At 37.8% G+C, this 26,791-nt stretch overlaps 1 protein-coding gene across 5 annotated transcripts in view; it reads left to right on the top strand.

Moving 5' to 3' along the window:
• atp8a1 (ATPase phospholipid transporting 8A1) overlaps positions 1–26,791 on the top strand; it is a 373,263-nt gene that overhangs the window by 116,741 nt on the left and 229,731 nt on the right. For 3 of the 5 annotated variants that reach the window (XM_059989114.1, XM_059989112.1, XM_059989115.1), the window contains exons 5-7: positions 13,447–13,492; positions 14,659–14,699; positions 22,058–22,131. In XM_059989114.1, the coding sequence (XP_059845097.1) occupies positions 13,447–13,492; positions 14,659–14,699; positions 22,058–22,131 (161 nt within the window). The remainder of the gene's footprint in view (positions 1–13,446; positions 13,493–14,658; positions 14,700–22,057; positions 22,132–26,791) is intronic. The other 2 variants (XM_059989113.1, XM_059989116.1) reach the window with 1 other exon arrangement.

Genomic DNA, 26,791 nt, shown 5'->3' with positions numbered 1-26,791 from the left:
TCCCTTCCTCCATTTGAGGCTTGAATCATTATGTTGATTGAATCTATATTATGGCCTACTTCATGTTGCTAGTAACTCAAATGAGTCTAACTTGCTGCTGACAGTGAAGTAGATTTGAAATCAAACCAGAAGAGAAAGGACAGCATTTAATAATGTACTACACGTATTGATTGTAGATTCTGTGACAATAGTTTAGTGGAATGTGCAGAATCCCAATGAATCACATGCCTGCTTTTGGGTTGAAGTTGGCAACATGTTAGATTATCAGATTATTAGAAATGGCCAGAAAAGTGACGTTGGATACTTACAATAGCTGTATGGTATGTCATTGGAAATTGCTCCCTTTGACTGTAAACAATCAGAGTCCTGCAGTTCTACAGCATGCAGTCTAGCCCTTTTGATGCACTTTGTCCCTCTGTTAGTAATTGAATTTTCCAGCACTTTGCCAAAGACTTCTCTGAAGGTATTTCAAGTGTTCATTCAAATATTATGTACTGTAATTGTTCTGAGAGTACTGCAGGGTTGTTTAGAACCAGAGGTCATAATCTCAAAATAAGGTTTCAGATACTCAGGGCAGAGATGAGAAAAGGAAAACTTTTGCAATTGCTAACAAGTGGGGCAGTGGGGGTTCAGTCACTGGTTATATTCCAGATAAGAAATTCATATATTTTTCATCGTTAGAGAACCTGTGGAATGAGGGGTTAATGCAGGAACAAGGTGCCAAGATTAAAGAAAACTGGCTACAGTCTCATTGAGCGGCAGAGCAGATGGCCTCCAAATACATCTGCTTAGCCTGTGTTAGTTTATATTCAGCTTAGTGACAAGGTATGTGGTAGCAAGCTTTCCCTGAATGTGAGGAAAAGGAAATGGATCATTGACTTCAGGAAGGGATGAGGTGCATATGCTTCTGTTTACATCCACAGTGCTGAAGTTGAGAGGTTTGAGAGCCTCAGGTTTGTAGGTATAAACATCAGCAATAGCCTGTCCTGGTCCAACCATGTACTGTAGATGCCGTGGCTAAGAATGCTCACCAGCACTTCTACTTCCACAAGAGGCTAAGAAATTTAGCTTGTCTTTTTTTTTACCCTCACCAATTTTTAACAATGCACTGTAGAAAACATTCTATCCAGATGCATCTCCGCTTGGTATGGCAACTGCTCTGCCCAAGACCATAAGAGCCCATGGTGAGTTGTGAATGTCGATCAGCACATTCCCTAATACTGTTTTCCCTGCCATCAGCTCTGCTACTTTGCTGACTTGATAGAGTAGCCAGCATAAACAAAGACCCGCCCAACCCTGGACTTGCTGTCCCCTTCCTGATTGGGCAGAAGATATAAACGCTTAAAAGTGCGCACCAAAAGGCTCAAGGGTAGTCTCTATCTCGAAGTTATAATATGATTCAACAAGTCCCCTAGTACAATAAAGTAGATTCTTGACCTCATAATCTACCTTGCACCTTATGTTTTATCTATGCTGTCTTTGTAACTATAATATTTTATTGTGCTTTTGTTTTTGTTATTTAACCATGTGCTACTTCAGTGCACTGTTCTATTAATCTAATCTGAATAAACAGTATGCAACACGTTTTTCACTGTACTTCAGTAAGTGTGACAAGAAAAATATACTTAATTTAGCAATTAAAAGAAGTATGTGAGTTTGAAGAAAAAGAGTGGAATATAGGTGATGCAATCTCTTGAAGAAAGACATCAGCACAATTCCTCTGTCTATAATTCAAGGCGATATTGATAAAGTAGCATTTTAGTAATCTCCTTGTCTATGAAATGGAAAGCTCTTTATTTTTACAACACCTTATGCAATACCCCCTCTGGAATCAGTTTTAAAGAGTGTTATTGAAAATCTCCTTTGTCAGTGATATAATGGGAATGCAGTTTTAACCAGACACAGCAATTTGATTGACTATCAAGAGCCTTCTGAAATATCTATTCAGTTGTGCAAAACCACTGTGTGAAAGCTTCTTTTAGATGGGCCACCAGCCATCTATTTATCCTTGAGAATGGGACACAGTTGTCATTGTAAAACCATCATCATTAATTCAGACGATGGATATCCCACAGAAATCTCTTGCCTCCACTCTGCTTGCAAAATATATTTCAGCCAGTATCTTCTTCTCTTCCATTGCTACCCATGAGTATATCCCAGAGCAAACTCCGCACTGATTATTGCATTGGAGGTAGAGCTTTAAGCATCCAATATGCCCATCTTCCATGGCACTTATGCACGAAAGAGGGCATTGGCCTGTTATAGATTTAAGTTGGAATAAAGTGGACTGTAAGATATAAGGAGACTTCAGCCACTGGAACCACAATGACAGTTTGGTATCCTTTCCTATGAAATTGCTTTCGGGATAGCCATGTCTAATTCTGGCCTTATCAAGTAAGGACTAAGGAATAACCTAGGTATAATATGCGGAGTTCTCTTGGCTTCGGCAGAAGTTCATAGACTCCACCTATTTTAAATTATCTGCATCCTTGTTCGTTGTCTTAGATTCCAAAGACATTGCTTACTGATGCATCGGCAGTCCATCAAGTTCGTATTGGTTTGAAGTAATTTGTTCTCTGATATCAAACTTTGCAGATTTTCATGATTTAAATATCTCGCTATTTTGAAAATTGTTGTAGTAGAGCAGTTGTATATAGATGTATATACCAGTTAAACAATATTTGTTCATTGCAGAGTGGGTCTGGGGGGGGGGGGGTGGATTCAGCAAAGTAATCCACAGATCATCACCAACATAGGATGAAGGGAAGGGCAGTGATTGCTTGCTCCTGGTGTCTGCATTGTTTATATCTTGAAGAGCCAGAGGAAATGGGTGTAAGAATTGGTGAATCAGACATTGACCTTGCTGTTCAGTCAGGTTATTTACTTAGATTTGATCTTATTTAGAGATACAGGTTTCCCCCACTATCTGAAGGTGAGGCATTCCTATGCAACTGTTTGTAAGCTGAAATGTCGTAAAGCAAAGAAGCAATTACCAGTAATTTATATAAGAAAAATTTTTTAGTATTCCAGACCCAAAAAATAACCTACCAAATCATACTAAATAACACACAAAGCCTAAAATAACACTAACATAGTAGAAGCAGGAACGATATGATAAATATACAGCTACATAAAGTAGAAATATTGTAAGTATGGTGTAGTTTCATTTATCAAAATCGGGAAGACAGCGAGCTAAAATCGATTTGGAGGAAAAACAATCGGCACGTACATGCATCCGCACACACCTGCCCGCACAAGGCTTCACGGTCATGGTAGTCTTTCTTGAGGTAAACACAAGTTTAAAGCACTCGTCTTTTTTCAAAAAAGCAAAAATCCTCTTTGGTTTGCGAAAACAGGTACTAATGTAGGTATTTCGTAACAGCGAGCTGTCGTAAAGTGAATGTTTGAAAAACGTGGGCCACCTGTACGATGCGGAACAGACCCAATAAGCTGCACTGTCCAGCAACTCACCTAGACACGCTAGCCTAATCACAGGATGGGGTGGCGGAGATGCATCTCTACCAAGGGAGATGTAATATGCTACTTGGCTCCGCTAGCCCGCAGGCCACCTTGGGTAAGGTGGAGCACCTGCTTAGCAACCCACACCACCACCACCGCCTGCCCCACCCCCCTCCCCCAAAATTGAGGTCATATGAACCCATAGCAGCTGGTAGTGGACGGCCATATGAATAGCTGGTGCATATCATAAGTCCTGGTTATACAACCCCAGATGCCAGGCAGACAATCTCTGAAGAGTACTGATAATGGCCGGGTCACCCAACTTGTAAGGACACTGCCCAAACGAAGGCAATGGCAAGCCACTTCTGTAGAAAAATTTGTCAGGAACAATCACTGTTATGGAAAGGTCATGATCAGCCATATCATATGACATTGCAGAGAATGAACCAACGAATCACAGGACCATTTACAGTGAGCAATTAACCTATGAACCAATTCATCTTTGGACTTTGGGAGGAAACCCACTCAGTCATGAGGAGAACATACAAATTCCTTACCAACGGCAGCAGAATTGAGCTCCCAACTCCATCCCGAACTGTAATAATGTCATGCTAACCATCACACTACTATGTTATTATGCTTGACCTCTTTGTGTCTTCTTTTCCCTGTCTAATTCATGTATCCCTAACTGGCCATTTCACAGCACCTTTTTTTTTAAATATATTTTTTATTACATTTTTAAAGGAATTACATAAAATAAATAGAATAATAGAGTAATGAAAGTTAATATCAGCCCTCCCCCCTCCCCTTAACCCTTCCCCCCTTAGCATACCTATCTAAAAAAAGAAAGAAAGAAAAAAAAGAGAAAGAAAGAAAGAAAGAAGAAAGGAAGATTGGCTGGATATTGGAAGATCCCTACATGCTCCATGGAGTTCAAAATAGCTTTAGTATATATCTTTATTTATTTTTCCCCCAAATAGCTAATAATTTTATCTTTGAAGGACCTATATATTTAATCCTATCTTTTGTAAATAAGGGTGCCAAATTTTCAAAAATATATCATATTCATTTCTTAAATTATAAGTAATTTTTTCAAATGGAATGCAGTTAACCATTTCATTATTCCAACAGTCCATAGTTAAGTATGAATCTGATTTCCAAGTAACTGCAATAGCTTTTTTGGCTACTGCCAATGCAATTTTTATAAATTTTTTCTGATATTTATTCAATTTAGGTTTCGGTATTATCCGTTCAATATCGCCTAATAAAAATAATATTGGGCTATGTGGAAATTGTATTCCAATAATTTGTTCCAGTAAAAGTCTTAAATTATCCAAAAAGGTTGAATTTTAAAACAAGACCAAGTATAGTGTAAAAAAAGTACCAATTTCTTGATTACATCGAAAACATTGGTCAGATAAATTTGGGTTTAATCTATTTATTTTTTGTGGTGTAATATATAATTGATGTAAAAAATTGTATTGTACTGATCTAAGTCAGACATTTATTGTATTTATCATACTGTCAAGGCATAGTCTTGACCAACTTGTTTCATCAATTTTAATATTCAGATCATTTTCCCATTTTCGTCTTGACTTATGAATTTGTTGTTTAATTGTCTGTTTTTGAATCAAATTATATATACAAGAAGTAATTTTTTAAATTTTTCCTTTTTGAATTAAAAATTCTATTTCATTAGGCGTCGGCATTAACATTGTTTGAACCAGTTTATCTCTTAAATAAGCCCTTAATTTGAAATAACAGAAAAGAGTGCTGTTTGATATTTTATATTTATTCTTTAGTTGATCAAACGTCATCAATATACCTCCTTCAAAACAGTCACCTATATATCTAATCCTTTTTTGAAACCAGTTATATAAAAGTTGGTTATCCATTGTAAAAGGAATGAGTCTATTTTGAATTAGGGTTCTCTTTGCTAATAAAGATTTCTTTATCCCATCATCAACATTTATCTTATCCCATAAATCAATCAAATGTTTTAATATAAGAGATTCTTTCTTTTCCCGTATCCATTTGGATTCCCATTTATATATAAAATCTTCTGGTATATTTTCTCCTATCTTATCAAACTCTGTTCTAATCCATGCCGGTTTATCTTCATCAAAAAAAGATGCAATAAATCTAAGTTGATTTGCTTTATAATAGTTCTTAAAATTGGGGAGTTGTAACCCTCCTAGGTCAAATTTACATGTCAATTTTTCCAACGATATTCTTGACATCTTACCTTTCCAAAGAAACTTCCTCACACATTTATTCAACTCTTGAAAAAACTTCTATGGCAGTTGTATTGGTAATGTTTGAAATAAATATTGTAATCTAGGAAATACCTTCATTTTTACAGCATTAATTCTACCTACTAATGTTATTGGTAGCATCATCCATTTATCAAGATCCTCTTGAATTTTTTTCAATAATGGCAAATAATTTAATTTATATAATTTTTTATATCGTTATCGACTCTTATACCTAAATATTTTATACCATTTATTGGCCATCTAAATTGAGTTACTAATCGATATTGACTATAATTTCCTTTAGTAGGGGGTAAAATTTCACTTTTATCTCAGTTTACTTTATACCCTGATATTTTCCCATATTCTTCCAATCTAAAAGATAGTTTATGCATCGAATGCAATGGGTTTGTTAGATATATCAGAACATCATCAGCAAATAAATTAATCTTATATTCCTCCCGATTAACTCTGAAGCCCACTATATCTGGATCCGTTCTAATTAATTCAGCTAATGGTTCTATCGCCACCACAAATAGGGCAGGTGATAATGGACAGCCTTGTCTAGTTGGCCTTGTTAACTGGAATGATGTTGAAATTTGACCAGTTGTCACTACTTTAGCTTTGGGACTAGTATTTAAGATTTTCCTAACCCATATTTTTCCAATACCTTAAATAAAAAGTCCCATTCCATTCTATCAAATGCTTTTTCTGCATCCACAGCAACTGCCACACTCATTTCCTCCTCCTTTTGTGCCAAATGAATTATGCTAAGTAACCAAGTTACATTATCCATCGATTGTCTATTTTTAATAAAGTCCGTTTGATCCATGTGTATTAATTTTGGTAAATATTTAGATAATCTATTAGATAAAAGTTTTGCTATTATTTTATAATCCGTATTCAACAAAGAGATAGGCCTATATGATGTTGGTTTTAAAGGATCTCTATCTTTTTTTGGCAATACTATTAAGATCGCTGTCGAAAAAGATTGTGAAAGTTTATGTGTTCTTTCTGCTTGATATATTAACTCCATAAAGGGAGGGATTAATAAATATTTAATTTTTGTATAAAATTCAGGCAGAAGACCGTCTTCTGCTGGAGATTTATTACTCTGGAGTGATCCTAGAGCTTCTTCAACCTCTTTTAATGTAAAGGGCATATCTAATCCTTTCTGTTCTTCCGAATTCAATTTTGGAAGAGTTACTTGTGATAAAAAATTTCTATCTCAGCAACCTCATTTTGTGATTCTGATTGATACAATTCGGAATAAAATTTTTTAAAGGTTTCATTAATTTCTAAAGGTTTATAAGTAATTTTATTTGCGCTTGTTCTAACTGCATTTATTGTTTTGGAAGCCTGTTCTGTTTTCAACTGCCAAGCAAGAATCTTGTGTGATCTTTCACCTAATTCGTAATATCTCTGTTTAGTTCTCATATTATATTGTATTATATTGTAACTTCTTATTGACAAGTTGTCTTCGTTTTTCTTCTGTCATATATCTTTGAGATTATTTTTCTAATTTCGTAATCTCTTTTTCTAATTGATCTATTTCTACCATATATTCCCTCTTAATTTTAGAAGTATAACTTATTATCTGGCTCCTCAAATATGCTTTCATTACTTTCCATAATATAAATTTATCTTCAACTGAATGTGAGTTTGTATCCAAAAAAAATTGGATCTGTTTTTCCATAAAATCACAAAAATCTTGACATTTTAATAAAATTGAATTAAATCTCCATCTGTAAATCAATTCCTCCTTATCCATCATTATCATTGTCATTATCATTATCAAGGGGGAATGATCTGACAGTATTCTCGCTTTATATTCTACACTTTTCACTCTATCCTGAATATTCATTGATAATAGGAAAAAGATCAATCCTTGAATAAATTTTATGTCTATTTGAATAAAATGACATAAAATCTTTCTCTTGGATTAATTCTTCTCCATGTATCAATCAAATTTAAGTCTTTCATCAATGATAAAGTTAGCTTTATTACTTTTGATTTTGTAACAATCTTAGTTGACCTATCTAGAACTGGGTCTAGACAAAAGTTAAAGTCTCCACCTATTAATATTTTATCGTGTGCGTTGAGCAAATTCAAAAAAGCCTCTTGTATGAATTTTGCATCATTTTCAATTGGTGCATAAATATTCATGAGTCCATAATTCCGAAAAGATTTGACAATGGATAATCACATATCTCCCCGCAGAATCAATTAGTACATTTTGTATTTTAATTGGTAAGGTTTTATTAACCAAAATTGCAACTCCCCTCGCCTTTGAATTAAATGAAGCTGCAATAACACTTACAACCCAATCTCTCTTTAATTTCTGATGTTCTATCTCTGTTAAATGTGTTTCCTGCAAAAAAGCTATATCTACTTTCATTTTCTTAATATATGTTAAAACTCTTTTTCTTTTCACCGGTCCATTAAGCCCATTAACATTAAAACTTTAAAAATTGAGTAAATTAGTCATTTCATAATATCTTGGGGAATCTCTTTAAAATTCTCCATGTTGCTATATTCTCCCCCCCCCCCCAATCATCCAGGCAAAAAAAAAGAAAAATAGAAGAACGATAGATAGTAAAGAAAAAGATAACAAAATAACCCCCTACTAATGTTGTGAATGAATAGAAACACAACACTACCCCCCTCCATTTTACGGGTCATGGCAATCACCATGATTACACGCGTGAATCCTGCAGCAATCGATCAGAAGCTCCTCCAGCTCCCCCGTAACAAAAACAAGAAAAAAATTAATATCTCTACTCCCAATTAATATTCCTCATTTTTTTTTATCTTTCTCCCCTTCTATCATATACTTAAAGTATATTTGTATATTCTACTCTTAAATATACATCAAATCTGATCCCTATCTCAGTCTTCATCTTTAATCCATTTCACTTCCATAATTCTTTACTGGGTCTCGCGAATATTAGGAAGTTCTTGTACAAACTCCTCCACTTTCTGATAATCAGTAAAAAATCTTTCTTCGTCATCCAAAAAGAATATCAGTGTTGCTGGGTAGCTCAGTATAAATTTATAACCCTTTTCCCATAAGATTTTTTACACTGGGTTAAATTCCTTCCTCCTCTTCAAAAGGTTGTAACATATCAGGATAGAAAAGTAGAAGTATTTTTCCTTTCTATCATCAATGGCCCATTTCTCATTCTGGAACCTTGAGCAGCTGCCTTCAAGATCTTTTCTTTATCTTGATATCTTAACCATTTTATCAAGATTGATCGTGGATTTTGATCTTGTTGGGGCTTTGGTCTTAAAGCTCAATGAGCCCTTTTGATTTCAATCAACTGACTTCCCTCTTCTATTTCCAAGATTTCCGGGATCCATTTTTGAAAGAATTTTATTGGATCTTCTCCCTCTATGCCTTCTTTAAGATCAACAATCTTAATATTGTTTTGTCTGCTAAAATTTTCAAGCACATCTACTTTTTCCAACAACCGTTTTCTTTCTGATGTCCAGGCAAGGACATTATCTTCCATCTTGTCCACTCTTTCAGTGGTGTCGTTTTTCTTCCCATTTTTTTCCCAACTTTTTAACTTTCTTATTCGTTTTCTTTTGTCTTTCCACCACCTTATCAAGTGTAATCTTCATATTTTTAATATCTGTTTTTATTACTTTTAATGCTTTTAATTCATGCATTATTTGTATCAGGGCTTTTTTTATGTTTCCAGAAAGTCTTCCACCTTTAATTTCTTCCTGATCTTCTTCTCCTTCATCAATTTCCTGATCTGTGTTTTCCAGAGAGTCTGATTCTACTTCTGGTTCATTTTCACTTTCAGTCGCAGCTGGAACTTGTAGTTTTGTTTGCACATACCCGTTTCTTCATGCATGTGCAGTTCCTGCTGTTTCTTCATAGAGACTGTTGATGCTGCCGCAGTTTCCTGTTCTGCAACGTCGGAGGTGACATGTACTTCGCCGGGAAGAGATCCAAATCGAGTACGAGGTTTCGTCATAATGGTTGAGCCTCTTTCTTTGCCAACTCGTGCTGTCTTCAAAGTAGTAGTTCTCTTCTGTTTCTGTTTAGGAGACAGATCTAAAGATAGTCCTGAGTTGTTTATAAGTAATTTTTAGAACGTATTTATTAACTCTTCTTCACTTAAATTTTATTTTACTAGTTTTTACGGGAGAGCTGGATTTCCACGTCTCGATCCTATGTCATCACGTGACGCCCCCATTTCACAGCACCTTGAATAAAAATTTGTTTCTAAATACTTTTCATCGAAAAGGGAAGGAAGTCAATCATTGTTGCCCAATTCCATGAGTCTGGATCACTGTAAATCAGCAGGTCAGGCAGCAACTGTAAAAAATGGGCAGTCAATGTTTCGGGCCGAGACCCTTCATCAGGACTGAAGGGGCAGGGGGCAGTGGCCCTATAAAGAAGGTGGGGGAGGGTGGGAAGAAGAAGGCTGGTAGGTACCAGGTGAAAAACCAGTAAGGGGAAAGATCAAGGGGTGGGGGAGGGGAAGAAGAGAGGGGATAGACAGGAAAGGTGAAGAAGGAATGTAAGGGGAAAGCACTATGTGTAGTAGAAGAAGGCAGAATCATGAGAGAGGTGATACGCAGCTGGAAGAGGAGGCAGAGTGAAAGTGGGATGGGGGAATATTGTATGTAGTTCTAGTTTTAGAAAGATGTACTAATTCTAAAAATAATGTAACAAAAATTCAGCAGGATATTGCCTGGAATGGAGAGAAGTTATGTTCTTATTGGAATGCAGAATGCAAAGGAGGAATTTTATTGAGACTTACAATGGAGTATTGTCCTCTTCTCATAATAGGAAGGATGTGTTGACTTTGGAGATAGTGCAGAAGAGGTTTCCAGGATGCGGCCTGGATTAAAGGACATGCTATGCTATGAGGAATGTTTAGACAAACTTGGTAGTTTTCTTTGGAGTAGCAGGGGCTGAGGAGAGACTGGTTAGAAATGATAATATTATGAGAGGTGCAGGCAGAATAGCTATCTTTTACCCCAGCATCAACATGTGTAATACCAGAGCATGCATTTAAGGTGAGAGTGATAAATTGAATGTTTTCCTTTGCAGTGTGGTTGGTGCCTGGATATTGTTTAGATAAGTTATTAGTTAAGCATTTAATTATAACTTTATTAGTTCAGCAAGATTTTGTGGGCTTAAGAGCTTGTTCTTGTCTTCATAGGCAGGTTTGTGTAGATGAGGAGGATTTAAAGCAGCTTGACAGGGTAAGTGTTGTTGTCAGAAACTGAGCATAGCTTCCCAACTTTGGAACTGGAAATAGTAGCAAATTAATGGATTTGGAAAGCAGGAGAATTGTCATAATAGTAGTCCTTCTGCTTAATGCTGTTTACATGCAAATGTGAAGAGCCTGTTGACTAAGGCTGAGATGAAGGCACTGATGGAAATGTGATATGCTGGCAATTGAAATATGGCTTCAGATGAAATATTGACAGCTTAATGCTTTTCCTTGGAGTTTTCAGACAAGATGGGTGTTTTTTAAAAACAGGCATGAGACAAAATTGGTTAGAAAAAAAGTCACCGCTCTGAGAATATGATTAAAGAATCTTCAATGAAACTATACAGTTGAACTAAGGAGCTCTCAATAGACAGGTTAAGAAATTTATAACAAAGTAATAGTGGGAGATATCATCCCTTTATTAACCCAAATACAGTCAGAGTAAAGTAAACAAAGGGCACAGAAGTGCCTTTGTTTTTTTTGTAGGTTAGCAAGCCCAACAAAGGGTTGTAATGCTAGATTTGTTTTTAATGAACTATGCATGAGTCAGTGGAAAAGCAGTTTCATGGAATTGATCAGAGTTCAGTTTGCCATGGTTGTAGAGAAGCAGAAAGATAAAGTAGGGATGAAGATCCTTAAGTGGGAGAGCGCTTATCTAGCTTGACTGATGTCATTCAGTAAAGAGACAGTTTGAAGATAAGTTGCATTTGGAGCTTCCTGGGATTGAAGGCAAACGTACTCCCATAAAGACAAAGGTAGGGCTGCCAAGTTCTGAGGAACATCTGGATGTATAGAAAGCAGGGATGGTAAAAGAAGAAATTATGTGTCATACATGAAAATCTTAATACTGCAGGAAGTGTACAAGGGAATTTACTGTAGCACTGAAACCAAAAAGAAATTATGAAATGAAAGAAGTTTTGAAGCAAGTGGCAAATACAAACAAAGAAAATTCAAAGGACTATTTGGGACAGAGGAGATCCTGCTAGGAACCAGATAGGTTACTTCTGTATGGAAGCAGAAGATATGGGCAAGGTTCTTAAGTTTTTGGGGCAATCTTCACAGAAGCTGGGAATGATATCAATGTGGTAGTTAAGGTAAGTGACTGAATTTGGAATGGCATTGGCATAGTAAGCGTGGAATCAATTAGGGGGTTATCGTCTGCTTAGATCTGATCTATCATATCCTTTCCATTAGTGAATTCACATGAGGAATGTTATTTCTCTTCAAAGATGCAAAAAAAAAACACCAAGTGGTATGTCTTTAAAATTATTGGTAGAAGAAATCAGATGAGTAAAATTATTTTCAGAAAATGGGTGAGATCTGAAATTCTGCCTGAAAAGGTATAGAGGCAGAAATCCTTGTTGCATTAGAACGTACTTAGATGTCTACTTAAAAATGTATGACCTGCCGATTCATGATGGATCCACATAGGGTGCAACCCATGACACACACTTTTGGCTCTTAGGAATCTTGATTTACCTAATTTCTATTTTTTGTGGGCATGATGTGTTGGTACCAGAATCATCATGACATGTGTGGGTGCTCCCAACCTCCGGCACAAATTCGGACTAATGGTCATTGACACAGACAACACATACCACTGTATGTTTCGCTATTTCAATGTACATGTGACAAATAAAGCTAATCTTTGAAAAATCTCTTCGAATCTTTTTTTCATTGCTAGTTAACAATGACAGATTTATAAAAAGGATAGTTGATGGTCCCACTTACTGCCAGAAAATAGCATGAAATAGTATTGCTAGATTTCTATTGTTGTAGGTATCTAAAAGTTCATTTTACCTCATTCTCCACCCAACCTAACTTGCTCTCCCTCTTCCCACTCTCAGTATACAAGCAGGTTATGAGAGGGTTCTGCTGCTGAGAACTGTTTGTAACCTGAACTGGTCTTGAGATGAAAATGAACAAACAAATTATGCAGAAAAGGATTACAAAAACAGCTGTGTTGGGAAAGTGAGCAGGCATGAAAAGAGGAGCCAGCAAACAGCCTTGCTGCTTCAGAGAGTGAGCGTCTGCTCAACATTCCCGCCTCTGCTCAGTTCCATTCAACCCTGTGGCCATTGGTACAGCTCAGGGACAAGTAGATGTGGGAAGAAGGCACACAGAAATTCCTTGCTCCCACTTTGCAGCCACACAGCAGCATTAAAATCCATTTCTATGTATCCTACTGGTCTCCCAAACATTTGTTCTTATCAGCAGGATATCTGTAAGCCGAGCATTCATAACCTGGGGAAGACCCACGTTGATTTGGAACATATTTCAATCAGGAACCTTGCATTGACGGCATTTGACTCCACTTTCAATGCTTTATCTTTCCATAGCAGTTGGATCCTCAACAAAGCTTAAATCAACTTGCCAAAACTGTATGTGAATGGCAACAAGAGAAAAGGATTGAATTTGGTCGAAATCTTTCTGTTTTGTGAAGATAATTTTTAAATATGATTAGGCTATTTATCTAATGAAAAATTATTTGTTTACAGAAAAGACACCGTGCTGACAGTGGAGTGAATAAGAAAAAGGCACAAGGTAGGACTGTGTTTTAAAGTGTCTTGGGCTACGTGAAAAATCAGGAAAAATGTAGCCATGTTTTGATAAGCAAAATCTTTTTGAAGGCTTCAAAGTATTCAAAATAATCTCATTAATTTGAAATATTGATTGTATTTACTCAAAATGCAAGGTAAAGTATGAGTGACTTTGTTATTCTCTGGGGGGAGAAAAGTAGATTTTCAAACCAACTTTTTACTCTACATTAAGTTAGTGAGTGAGAATGTTAATTAAATTTTAAATTGATTTGTTTCAATATTCAAAAAATACAAGAAAACTTAGAGTAAAAATGAAGACTGCATAATTCCACAGGAGCTATGACTCTAACCTCTGCTAGAATTAAGTCAGACATGGTAGTGACAAGAGAAATTTTCACAGATGTCCAAAGGTCCCACTGCAAAAATTAAAATTCTTGTTAATAGAAATCTGGAAAAACAGCAATGCCTCATCTTAATAATTACTACAATAGCTTCCAGAAATCTCAGAAAATTATTCCTAAAAGGGAGAAAGTCAGTTCCTCATGTAGTTTGGCCTTTTAGAAGACCTAGCAAACACTCAGATGTATCATTTCTACTCCATTCAAACCATCTTCATGAGACCATTTGGGAGCAGACAGTGGTGATCTTCAGCAGTAAGGTCCAGACCCTGAAAAAAATTCTAAATAATAGTATTTCTCCACATGCTGGGGAATGGTTGTGTGGATTTTCACATGCCAATTGTTATTTTAAAAATATTTCATGCAAATGTTGGTCATAACTATGCCTACTGTAAGCAATGTCTCGAACAATTATTGGTGTAGGCTTAACAAAAACAGAAGAAACATTGAGATGCTTGTTGCTTTATTAGCATTAGTAATGGAAGCAAGAATTGCAAAAAAAGAAAATATATTTAGAAAAAGAAAAACAGCAGTGATTTAATATACTTAATATTTATTGTACTGTTATTTTTTAATCTAATTTTATTATTGCTTCCCTTAGGAATCCAATCTATATACATTTGCTCTCTTTTGCAAAGATTCTTTATTATTTTTTATCCTCTGTTTGTGCCCCTTTGTTATAAAAATTGGATGCTAAACATATTAGCCTCCCTTGCGATTTTTGATACAGAGCCAATACAGATTTTAATTCTAAAATTTCTTTTACTCTAAGTGCTGAGAAATGGTGCTTGGGAAATTGTCCATTGGGAAAAGGTATGAAATACTGTTTTATCTTAACCGAGTAATGCAGAACCATTTTAAGTAAAATGGTTCCCAATGTTGGTCACTTTTGTCCATGCAGTACTTGATCTGTTCTGAGCAAATTAATTATGGTGTGGGTAGTAATGCTGGAGACTTGCCCAGGTGCCCAAGAGTTTGTAATTTGTTGAGCGACATCAAATTGATTCCCAGGTTAAGTTATTCTAAAGTATTTTTTAAAACATGAAATCAGGAAGAAATTGGTTCTCTTCCAGCATGCTCAACCGGAAACCATGACACCAAAGTATAATGTGGGAGATGTGTACTTAAAAACATTTCACAACTTGATGTTTCTATAGAAACCTAGTAAATTAGATTAATTGACATATGTCACATTCTGATTTGCTTTGGAGTTATCATATTAGCTATTTTTATTATGACAATGATGCAAATAACTTGAAGAGGTAATGACCATTGCAGAAAAGACTGTTGCTGATAATTGAACTAGGATGCAGAGTTCCTTCCAATGATCCAATACATATCTTCATCTTGTACACCACAAAGCATCACCTTGTTCCAGTTTTATCAAGTTGACCTTACAGTGTAATTGCAGTTGCATTTTGATCTTGAACAATGTCTGCTTTTTTTTTTATTGACATGACTCTTATTAAATAGGTATAACCTAATTCTCCAAAGTCAATAAATTAATTGCTAAGTATCATTGGTAGTGGAAAAATTTCTGAGAATTGGCTTAAACAGTATGCTAATAATTACATGCAAATCATATTTTCTGAGATTGTTACTCAAAGATATATTAGAGCATTGCAAAAATTTACGTTATGGATCTTTGGAATTCTGAATTGAATTGACTTTATTTCTTACATCATTCACATATATGAGTAAAAATCTTTATGTTACATCTCCATCTAAATGTGCAATCATCATAATTTATCATAAATAGAACAGTCAATGTAACATAGATATATGCTCAAATCAGTGTGAGTTTATCAGTCTGATGGTCTGGTGGAAGAAGCCTGTTGGTCCTGGCTTTAATGCTGCAGTACCGTTTCCCAGATAGTAGCAGCTGGAAATGATTGTGGTTGGGGTAACTCAGGTCCCCAATGATCCTTCAGACCCTTTTTTCACACTTGTCTTTGTAAACGTCCTGAATCATGGGAAGTTCACAACTGCAGATGAGCTGGGTTGTCCACACCACTCTCTGCAAAACCCTGCATTTAAGGGAGATACAGTTTCCATACCAGGCAGTGATGTAGCCAGTCAGGATGCTCTCAATTGTGCCCCTGCAGAAAGTTCTTAGGATTTGGGGGCCCGTGCCAAACTTCCTCAACCGTCTGAGGTGCAAGAGGCACTATTGTGCCTTTTTCACCACACAACTGGTTATTAAGCTGAGAACTTAATGCAGATTGTCTTTGTTAGTAATGTGTAAAGTATGCTATTCTGGGGTTGGTTTTACAGAACACATAAGCATTGTTCTAACCCTCCAAGTGAAGGATTTGGTCACTACTGCTGTCATGTTTTGGGAGAAAAGAAGGAACTAACTTGGTTCCATATTTGTCTTCATACTGCTAATTTGTGTAAATCCTCAAATTAGCTTTTATATAATCAATTGGATTCAAAGTTATAGCTGTATTGGAAATTAGATTTTTTTCCAGGTTTAAAAAAAAGCCTTCATTAAGGGAAAAGTATTTTTTGTTAACTGACGATTTGTCATGTTATCATTAAATGAAGATAAAGTGGATTTTCCACTTATTTATTGTCCAGCATATTTTGAAGGAATTGCTTCTTTTTGTGGCACCACTGAGCAAGACTCCAGCTTTATGAATGCCCTTATAGCTCAGCAATGTGTCAAATCTATTGAGACAGCACAACTCAATATATCATGATCTTGATTTTAATATGTTTTAATGATATGTTTATAGGGGAGTTCTAAAATATTCTCATGCCATGTGGATTATGATCAAGTTAAATTTATCAGACTTACATTTCAGCTACGAATTTCTGTATTGTTATCTGCTGCGGTAAACAAATATGCAACTTTAATTATAAAGTACAACAGTACTTCAGTGGTTTTCGATGGCTGGGTTTTCACAGAATCATGGGGTATATAGTGACAAAGGCCAATTGGACAATTACATCTTTGTTGGATCATTGCAGGGGTCATACAGCTAATCGCCCCCTCCTCTTCTTAGCCCTGCAGTTCTTATAAAAGGTTATTAACCTAAGTGGTAGTGTCACACTAACTGAGTGTTTTCAAGATTATTTTTAAATCTCCCTGTTTGTTGTTCGAGTAGGCTTCATGCTAATCTTGAGCTAATCCCTCACTACTATTTCTGTGCTCTTACCCCACAGAAATATTGTCTGAATCTGATTCTTGCCTTCAATCTCAGTAACTCCTCAATTATTTCAACCTGTTATGTAGGGAAAGAGCAGAACACTGTAGATTAAAATTATTATTCCATCTAACAACCTATTTAAATTAATATTTACAATTAGTACCCAGCAGTATAATAAAATAAAGCATTTTAAAATGCAAAGTAAATAAGTTATTTGACTTGCTGAAGTAATTTTATTGGGTCATTGATTTCAGTGTTTGATATCTAATGGAAGCATCATAAAAAAAGGTTGTAAGGGCATTGTTGAGGCAGAAAAATTGGATCTCGAGTATTGAAACCAGTGACACAAGAATCTCAAGGTTTAATTACAGTCCACATTCATAGTCTTATTTAAACAATCCATATATATCTCTTTATGCCCATATCTTGGCCTTTTAATAAAAACAGATATATTCTAGTTGAAGAAAAGCATCCAATCCTTAAAAAGCCTAGGAAACTTTTAGTATTATAAAATAAAATATTGCTGTATTGTTTGTAGGCTTTATTGGTTTGCTGTTCATTCAGGCAAGTTATAAGGATAGAACTACCAAAAGAATTTACTTTGAGGGTTATTAAGACTCGGCCAGCAGTAGCAGTTGGTATAACAGTCATACTAAAACTTTTTTTAAAAGATGCATGTATACCTGAATAAATCAAATTGCCTTTCCTTATTGGGAAAGTAACAAATCCAGCTATTTTCATATATTATTTTATGTTATTTTATTACACTACAAATTCTTCACTATAAAGTTAATAGAACATCTGTACTTTGTTCACTCTTGGTACAGATAATCCCAGTGGATCCCTTGTCCAGTAGGTCTCATATGTTCCCAAACTCATACAAGGTCATGATGGCCCCTCAAGTTGCACCACAACTCAACTTCTGATTATATATCACCTTTCTATTCACTTCCCAGAGTATTTAATGATAACTTCCCAGAATATTTAATGATAACTTTGACAGGTAGCTATTGCACATATTACCCCAACTCCTCTTGTAATGGTCTTGAACTTAGCTTTAGGCTTGTCTTTTATTTCAGGCTTCATATCCCTCTTCAAAAGGGCACAACACGGCATTGCATCTGAAATAATGGCAAGATGTCCAATCTGTGCCTTAATCACCACACCTATTTCCAGACCCACCTGGCATTGTGCTCACATTTCAAGTTACCTCTTCTATCACTGATTTATTCTCTACATTCACAATTCTTGACCCATATCTGACTGGGAAGTTGCAACAGGCTACTGATTTAGTATTCCGTGAGCCTATCTAATTCTAATAAATGAGTGATTCCTGGATCACTTTACTGCCCGACACTCTTGATTCCCTAAAATATGCAATCGCATGAAATATGAAAGCAAGCTGGCAACCAATACCGAGGTTGATAGAAAAAGCTTTTTCCCAGCGTATAAAATGAGGCAAAAGATATGGAATTGCTAGAAAATGAAGCGAGAGAATAATAACAGGGGACAAGGAATTGGCCAATGAACTAAATGAGCATTTTGCATCAGTCTCCACTGTGGAAGACACTGGCAGTGTGCCATGTGTAGAAGGTTATGAGGGAAGAGAAGTGGGTGCAGTTACTATTACACGGGAGAAGGTGCTCAAAAAGCTAAATGACCTAAAGGTATGTATATCACCCGGACCAGATGAACTGCACCCTAGGGTTATGAAAGATGTAGCGGTAGAGATTGTGGAGGCGTTAGTAATGATCTTTCAAGAATCTTTGGACTCTGTGGCATGGTTCTGGAGGATTGCAAATTTGCAAATGTCACTCCACTCTTTAAGAAAGGAGGGAGGCAGCAGAAAGGAAATTATAGACCAGTTAGGCTGATCTCAGTGGTTGGGAAGATGTTGGAGTCAGTTGTTAAGAATAAAATAATGAAGTACTTGTAACACAGGACAAGGTAGGACAAAAATCAGCATGATTTCCTTAAGGGAAAATCTTTTCTGACATACCTGTTGGAATTCTTTGAGGAAACTACAAATAGGGTAGATAAAGGGGTTGCAGCGGATGTTGTATTTTTGGATTTTCAGAAAGCCTTTGACAAGGTGCCACAAGTGAGGCTGGTTACCAAGTTGAGAGGCCAGTAATATTACAGGAAAGATCCCAACATGGTTAGAGCATTGGCTGATTGGTAGGAGGCAGCGAGTTAAAGGATCCTTTCCTGGCTGGATGTCACCATTTCTGGTGGTGCTCCGTTGGGGTCGGTTTTGGGATCATTCCTTCTAATGATGTACAAATGGAATAGGTGGATTTGTTGCCAAGTTTGCAGAAGATATGAAGATTAGTAGAGGGGCATGTAGTGCTAAGGAAACAGGAAGGCTGCAAAAGGGCTTGGACAGATTAGCAGAATGGACAAAAGAGTGGCAACTGAAATACGATGTTGGAAAATGCAAGGTCATGCACTTTGGTAGAAGAAATGGGAGAAGGTCCAAAAAATCTGAGATGCAAAGTGACTTGGGGGTACATGTGCAGAATGCCCTCAAGGTTAACCTGTAGGTTGAGTTGGTTGTGAGGAAGGCAAATGTAATGTTGGCATTCATTTCAAGAGGTCTTGAATACAAGAGCAGGGATGTGATGCTTTATAAGGCACTGGTGAGGCCTCACTTTGAGTATTGAGAGCAGTTTTGGGCTCCTTATTTAAGAAAAGATGTGTTGCCAGTGGAGAGGGCTCTGAGGAAGTTCACAAGGATGATTGTGGGAATGAAGCGTTATCATATGTGGAACATTTGATAGCTCCGGATCTGTGCTCTCTGGAATTTAGAAGGTTCAGGGGGGATCTCAGTGAAACCTTTGGAATATTGAAGGGTGGAAACAGTGTAGATGTGGAAAGGATGTTTTCCATGGGGGAGTCTAGGACAAGAGGGCACGGCCTCAAGATAGAGGGGCGCACATTTAAAACAAAGATGCAGAGAAATTTTGTTAAGCAGACTGTGGTGAATTTGTGGAGTTTGTTACCACAGACTCCAGTGGAGTCTGGGCAGTGGAGCCCAGGTCATTGGGTGTATTTAAGGCAGAGGTTGATAGGTTCTTGATTGTCAAAGGTTACAAGGGGAAGGCCAGGGAGCAGAGCTGAGGAGGGCAAAAAGTATCAGCTGTGATTGAATGATGAAGCAGACTCGATGGGTCAATTGGCCTACTACTGCTCCTCTGTCTTAAGGTCTTATGCTTTACCATAGGTAGCACCTGAGGAATGAGTTTCTGTTTCAAGATATTTTCAGACTCACCTACAAATGAATTATAGCATGGAGTTGTTTGAAAGGCAGAGGTACTTACGTAGCTCTAATATTTTGCACTGCTTCATCTGGTATTACTCTCCAGCTATCTGCCTAGTAGATAATAGAAACCAACTTCCCCAAAGTGGCAAACAAGCCACCTTGGCTGAGGCATAAAAAGAATAATGGAGTGAATATCCAACTCAATTCTTCTGGAAGTGCGATTTTTACCAGACAGAAAGGAATTGTTAAGACTAGGCTTTAGATGATGCTTCAGGCAGTGCATAGTTTCACAGTATGCTGGTGAATAATTAGAATGGTGTTTATTTCTAAAAATTACAGATATAGGGGTGTCACTTGAACTCCACTGCAAAGTGCAGATCCCAAGTATTTTGAAAATATTCTCTATTTCAGAGATTTAAGCTGCAAGTAAATCTGAGAGCAGTACAGTTACAGAAGTTTCTAGATGATAACCTTTGTTTATAAAGCCTCAGATAATTTGCTCAGACTTGAGCCACAGAGAAGACAAACCAAAGGAACAGGATTTATGGCAGAGCAGAGTTGGATTTCCAGAGAACAAGGGGCTGCGAGTGCTAGAATGAAGGGAATAATATGTATTTAGTCTGCTGCTTCAGTAGGAAATGCTTTGATAACTCAAGTTTCCAGCTGCTATTTAATCAATGCCATTATTCTACTGAATCATTGTCTTTCTGGATGCTTTGCATTGACCATCTGTTTTATTATTTAAACATTTTGATGAGACGCCTTCCAAGTTACTTTCATTTTAGATGCTAATCTAATTATTTGAAGGAGTATAGGTAAATGCCCATAGATCATTCCTTGGCAGTTATCTGCAGAGTGTGCCAAGTGTGGAGGAGGCTCATTTGGCTGAGCTGGGGAAGAACTGGGGATTGTGGCCAGAATGACTGTCTGTGGAGGCGAGGCAGTGATGGGCAGCGAATTACCAGCTGGGAGGGGGAGACAAGAATGGTGTAGAGAAGATCATCAGAGTAACTGAGGAATTGCTGAGGGAATATTACTGAGTTTGGAATGGGGTGGAAGAAGTGACAGTGGGTTGACTTAGGGTGATGTCAATGTGGTCAGGGAGATGATCATTAGTGAAAATTCTTAAAATGATCCTAATGCAAACTGGTAACACTCCAGCAGCAGCCCAGAGGAGAATGAACTCTAATGAATGCCATAGCAGGCTCCTGACCTCTTTCTAAGACTTTTCTCCTGTGTTCAACAGGCATCCTATTTGCAGCCCTTTTAAGTACAGTAACATTTTGGTCAGGTGATATCAGCTGAGCAATATATGCAGTTTAACAATTACATGCACAAGGTTGGAACTTGCTGTACATGTAGAATACAAAGCCAGAATTACATCAATGATGTTTAAAGTATCTGGTTGCACTAAACGGGTTTCAGTTTCTAATAAAATACTCCTGTGTGCTACCCACTGCCAATGTGCAACGCAATAGTAGATTGTCCGAGCCACCAAATACTTATGAATTCCAAGTCAAATGTTCTTCAAATTTAATTTGAACTTAGAAAATTCTGTTTGTGTAACCAGTTCAAAAATTTGTGGTATGTGCTTCAGAATATATAGATCTCCTCTGTTAACATATCCTAATCCAGATACATTTTGAATGGAGTAAAATAGAAGCAGTATGAATTAATGTTGAACTTATTAAGACCTCAATCAAAGTTTGCAGTATTCAAAACTAAGTGTTAACCATTTAATAGTTTCTTTCTTGCAGGTAGAGGTTGGCGATATAGTTAAAATAAATTGCACAGAATACATACCTGCTGATACTGTACTACTATCATCAAGGTAGAGATGACTGCTGATGCTTATGTAGAGGATGGCTCCTCTACCTTTTGCACTGTCCCAGTATTACTCCAAGAAAATGGAATTCTTGCAAAATAGAACTGGACTCTGCATTTATCTTTACTCTTGTGTATAATGACCAGCAGGTTTGTCTCATTGTGACCATGTCTGGACCCCACACTTTCAGAAAGATATCAAGACCTCAGTCTTGACCTCAGCGGGACTTCAGAGAACTCGGAAGAAGGCTGAAAAGCAGGATTTCCAGGGTGGTTATCTCTGGTTTGCTTCCAGTTCCTCGTGCTGGAGAGGGCAGGAACAGGGAGATAATGGATCTGAATGTGTGGCTGAGGAACTGTTGCAGGAAGCAAGGATTTACATTCTTGGACCACTGGGATCTGTTTTGGGGTAGGGATGAATTGTACGAAAGGGATGGGTTGCATCTTAATAGGCGGGGGACCAGCATTCTGGCAGATAGGTTTGCCACTGCAACACAGATGTGTTTAAACTAAGTAGTGGGGGAGAGGGGATGAACTGGAAATACAAGGATGGAGTTAAAGGGAAAGTGAAAATAAGAAAAGTTAAAAAGGACAACAGAATCAATGGAGTAGAAAGCTCAAGAAGAGATCATACAGTATGGCCAAGTGAAATAGGAATTGTTATGAAAGGAGAGGGGAGTACCAAATTAAAAGTATTATATATGAATACATGAAGTATAAGGAATAAAGTAGATGAGCTTGAGGCTCAGTTGGAAATTGGCAAGTACGATGTTGTGGGAATAACTGAGACATGGCTTCAAGCGGACAGGGCCTGGGAAATGAATATTCAAGGATATACATCTTATTGGAAGGACAGACTGACTGGCAGAGGGGGTGGGGTGGCTCTATTGGTGAGGAATGATATTCAGTCCCTTGCGAGGGGGGACATAGAATCTGGGGATGTAGAGTCAGTATGGATAGAACTGAGAAATTCTAAGGGTAGAAAGATCCTAATGGGAGTTATATACGGGCCCCCAAACAGCAATCTGGATGTAGGGTGTAAGTTGAATGAAGAGTTAAAATTGGCATGGCGCGAAGGTAATGATACAGTTGTCATGGGGGATTTCAACATGCAGGTAGACTGGGAGAATCAGAATGGTACTGGACCCCAAGAAAGGGAGTTTGTGGAGTGCCTCCGAGATGGATTCTTAGAACAGCTTGTACTGGAGCCTACCAGGGAGAAGGCAATTCTAGATTTTGTGTTGTGCAATGAACCAGATTTGATCAGGGACCTCGAGGTAAAGGAACCATTAGGAGGTAATGACCGTAATATGATATGTTTTAACCTACAATTTGAGAAGGAGAAGGGAAAATCGGATGTGTCAGTATTACAGTTGAACAAAGGGAACTATGGAGCTATGAGGGAGAAGCTGGCCAAAGTTCAATGGAACAATACCCTAGCAGGGAAGGCAGTGGAATAAAAATGGCAAGTATTTCTGGGAATAATGCAGAAGGTGCAGGATCGGTTCATTCCAAAGAGGAAGAAAGATCCTTAGGGGAGTAAGGGGCGGCCATGGCTGATGAGGGAAGTAAAGGGCAGTATAAAAATAAAAGAGAAGAAGTATAGCATAGCTAAGATGAGCGGGAAACCGGAAGACTCGGAAGGTTTTAAAGAGCAACAGAAGATAACAAAAAAGGCAATACGCCAAGAAAAAATGAGGTACAAAGGTAAACTAGCCAAGAATATAAAGGAGGATAGTAAAAGCTTCTTTAGGTATGTGAATAGCAAAAAAAAAATAGTTAAGACCAAAATTGGGCCATTGAAGACAGAAGTGGGTGAATTTATTATGGGGAACAAGGAAATGGCAGACGAGTTGAACAGGTACTTTGGATCTGTCTTCACCAGGGAAAACAAAAACAATCTCCCGGATGTAATAGTGGCCAAAGGAACTAGGGAAAAGGATGAACTGAAGGAAATTTATATTAGGCAAGAAACGGTGTTGGATAGACTGTTGAGTCTGAAGGCTGCTAAGTCCCTGGGACCTGATGGTCTGCATCCCAGGGTACTTAAAGAGGTGGCTCTAGAAATCATGGAGGCATTGGTAATCATTTTCCAATGTTCTATAGATTCAGGAACAGTTCCTGCTGATTGGAAGGTGGCTAATGTTGTCCCACTTTTCAAGAAAGGAGGGAGAGAGAAAACAGGGAATTATAGACTGGTTAGTCTGACGTCAGTGGTGGGAAAGATGCTGGAGTCAATTATAAAAGAGGAAATTACGACACATTTGGATAGCAGTAGAAGGATCAGTCCGAGTCAGCATGGATTTATGAAGGGAAAATCATGCTTGACTAACCTTCTGGAGTTTTTTGAGGATGTAACTATGAAAATGGACAAGGGAGAGCCAGTGGATGTTGTGTATATGGGCATCCAGAAAGCTTTTGATAAAGTCCCACATAGGAGATTAGTGGGCAAAATTGGGGCACGTGGTATTGGGGGCAGAGTACTGACATGGATTGAAAATTGGCTGGCTGACAGGAAACAAAGAGTAGTAATTAACGGGTCCCTTTCGGAATGGCAGGCTGTGACCAGTTGTGTACTGCAAGGTTCAGTGCTGGGACCGCAGCTGTTTACAATATACATTAATGATTTAGATGTACGGATTAAAAGAAACATTAGCAAATTTGCTGATGACACAAAGCTGGGTGGCAGTGTGAAATGTCAGGGGGATGTTCTGAGAATGCAGGGTGACTTGGACAAGTTGGGTGAGTGGGCAAATGTATGGCAGATGCAGTTTAATGTGGATAAATGTGAGGTTATCCACTTTGGTGGCAAGAACAGGAAGGCAGATTACTATCTAAATGGAGTCAAGTTAGGAAAAGGGGAAGTACGAGATCTAGGTGTTCTTGTACATCAGTCAATGAAAGTAAGCATGCAGGTACAGCAGGCAGTGAAGAAGGCTAATGGCATGCTGGCTTATATAACGAGGAATTGAGTATAGGGGTAAAAAGATCCTTCTGCAGCTGTACAGGGCCCTGGTGAGACCCCACCTGGAGTACTGTGAGCAGTTTTGGTCTCCAAATTTGAGGAAGGACATTCTTGCTATTCAGGGAGTGCAGCGTAAGTTCACAAGGTTAATTCCCGGAATGGCGGGGATGTCATATGTTGAAAGATTGGCTGAGCTTGTATACACTGGAATTTAGGATGAGAGGGGATCTGATTGAAACATATAAGATTACTAAGGGATTGGACACACTGGAGGCAGGAAGCATGTTCTCGCTGATGGGTGAGTCCAGAACTAGAGGCCACAGTTTAAGAATAAGGGGTAGGCCATTTAGAACAGAGATGCGGAAAAACTTTTTCACCCAGAGAGTGGTGGATATGTGGAATGCTCTGCCCCAGAAGGCAGTGTAGGCCAAGTCTCTGGATGCATTCAAGAGAGACTTAGATAGAGCTCTTATAGATAGCGGGGTCAAGGGATATGGGGAGAGGGCGGGAACGGGGTACTGATTGTGTATGATCAGCCATGATCACAGTGAATGGCGGTGCTGGCTAGAAGGGCCGAATGGTCTACTCCTGCACCTACTGTCTATTGTCTGGAAGCATTTTACCATAAATGAGACCGCAGTACTGTTGAGAGTTTAGAAAAGCAGAGATTCTTCCTCATGGCCCAGTTGAACAAAGGTAGAAAGAGGAGTTTTGAAAAAGCAGAACTATTTGTAATGATGAGTGGGTGGTGAAGGCAAGAAAAGTTTCGGTAGCCAGAGAGCATGATTTTATTTAAAAATTAGATAGAGAAGAAATGTAGTTCTTTATTTAGTGAGTTTTTAATAACTATGATGTATATCCAAAAAGTAAGTGGCAATGAAAGCAAAATAACTGTGGGCACTAGGGGTAAATACTTGGAAAGGAAATTATGGAGAGAACTGGAAAGAGTTCCAGCTGGTTGCATAGTGGAGTAGTGGGTGGTGCTGCTGCCTTACAGCTGCAGTATCCAGAGTTCAGCCCTGTGTGGACTTTGAACATACTCCCTGTCATTCTCTGGGGTTTTACCTAATGCTTCATCCTCTACTTGCATCCCAAGGACATTTTGGGAGGAGGTTAATTGATCTTTGTAGATGACGACTAGCATTAAAGGATATTGGGAGAATCAAGAAGGAGCTGATAGGCATTAGGGAAAATATGTTACTGGGAAAGTAGTGAGGCATGGAGATTGATAGATTTGCTTTGGGAGTTGGGCCAAATGCCTGCCACATTTGTTGTAGGAAATATGAAATATGAAATAGCTTGTGCCGGTTCAAAGAACTGGCACAAGCACAAAATTGCTGTGGTGATGGGTGGATCCAGACACGAGTAGATATTTTATTATTGGGACCACTGTAGAGTGAGCAGAATAGTTATTTCTCCAAAAGGAATTCTGCATCACCCTCATGCAAAGTACGTAGAGAGGAGATGTCACCAGTTTGTGTGGCTTTGCATACCATCAGATCCATTCAAAGACGATTGTCTCCCAGACTGATTTACATTCTCCTGGTGGACGAGTGATATTATTGCTTGATAGTGGTTCCCACAGTGAAATCACTGTTGCAGGCAAACTTTACTCTGCAAACATTGTTGACACAGTCACAAACTCCCATGTGAACTGCACCATACCCTATGACACCCTATGATTTGGCAACTCAGCCAACAT

This window comes from Hypanus sabinus, chromosome 14 (assembly GCF_030144855.1).
Source record: "Hypanus sabinus isolate sHypSab1 chromosome 14, sHypSab1.hap1, whole genome shotgun sequence".
NCBI lineage: Eukaryota > Metazoa > Chordata > Chondrichthyes > Myliobatiformes > Dasyatidae > Hypanus > Hypanus sabinus.
This window is presented reverse-complemented; position numbering and strand designations above follow the sequence as displayed.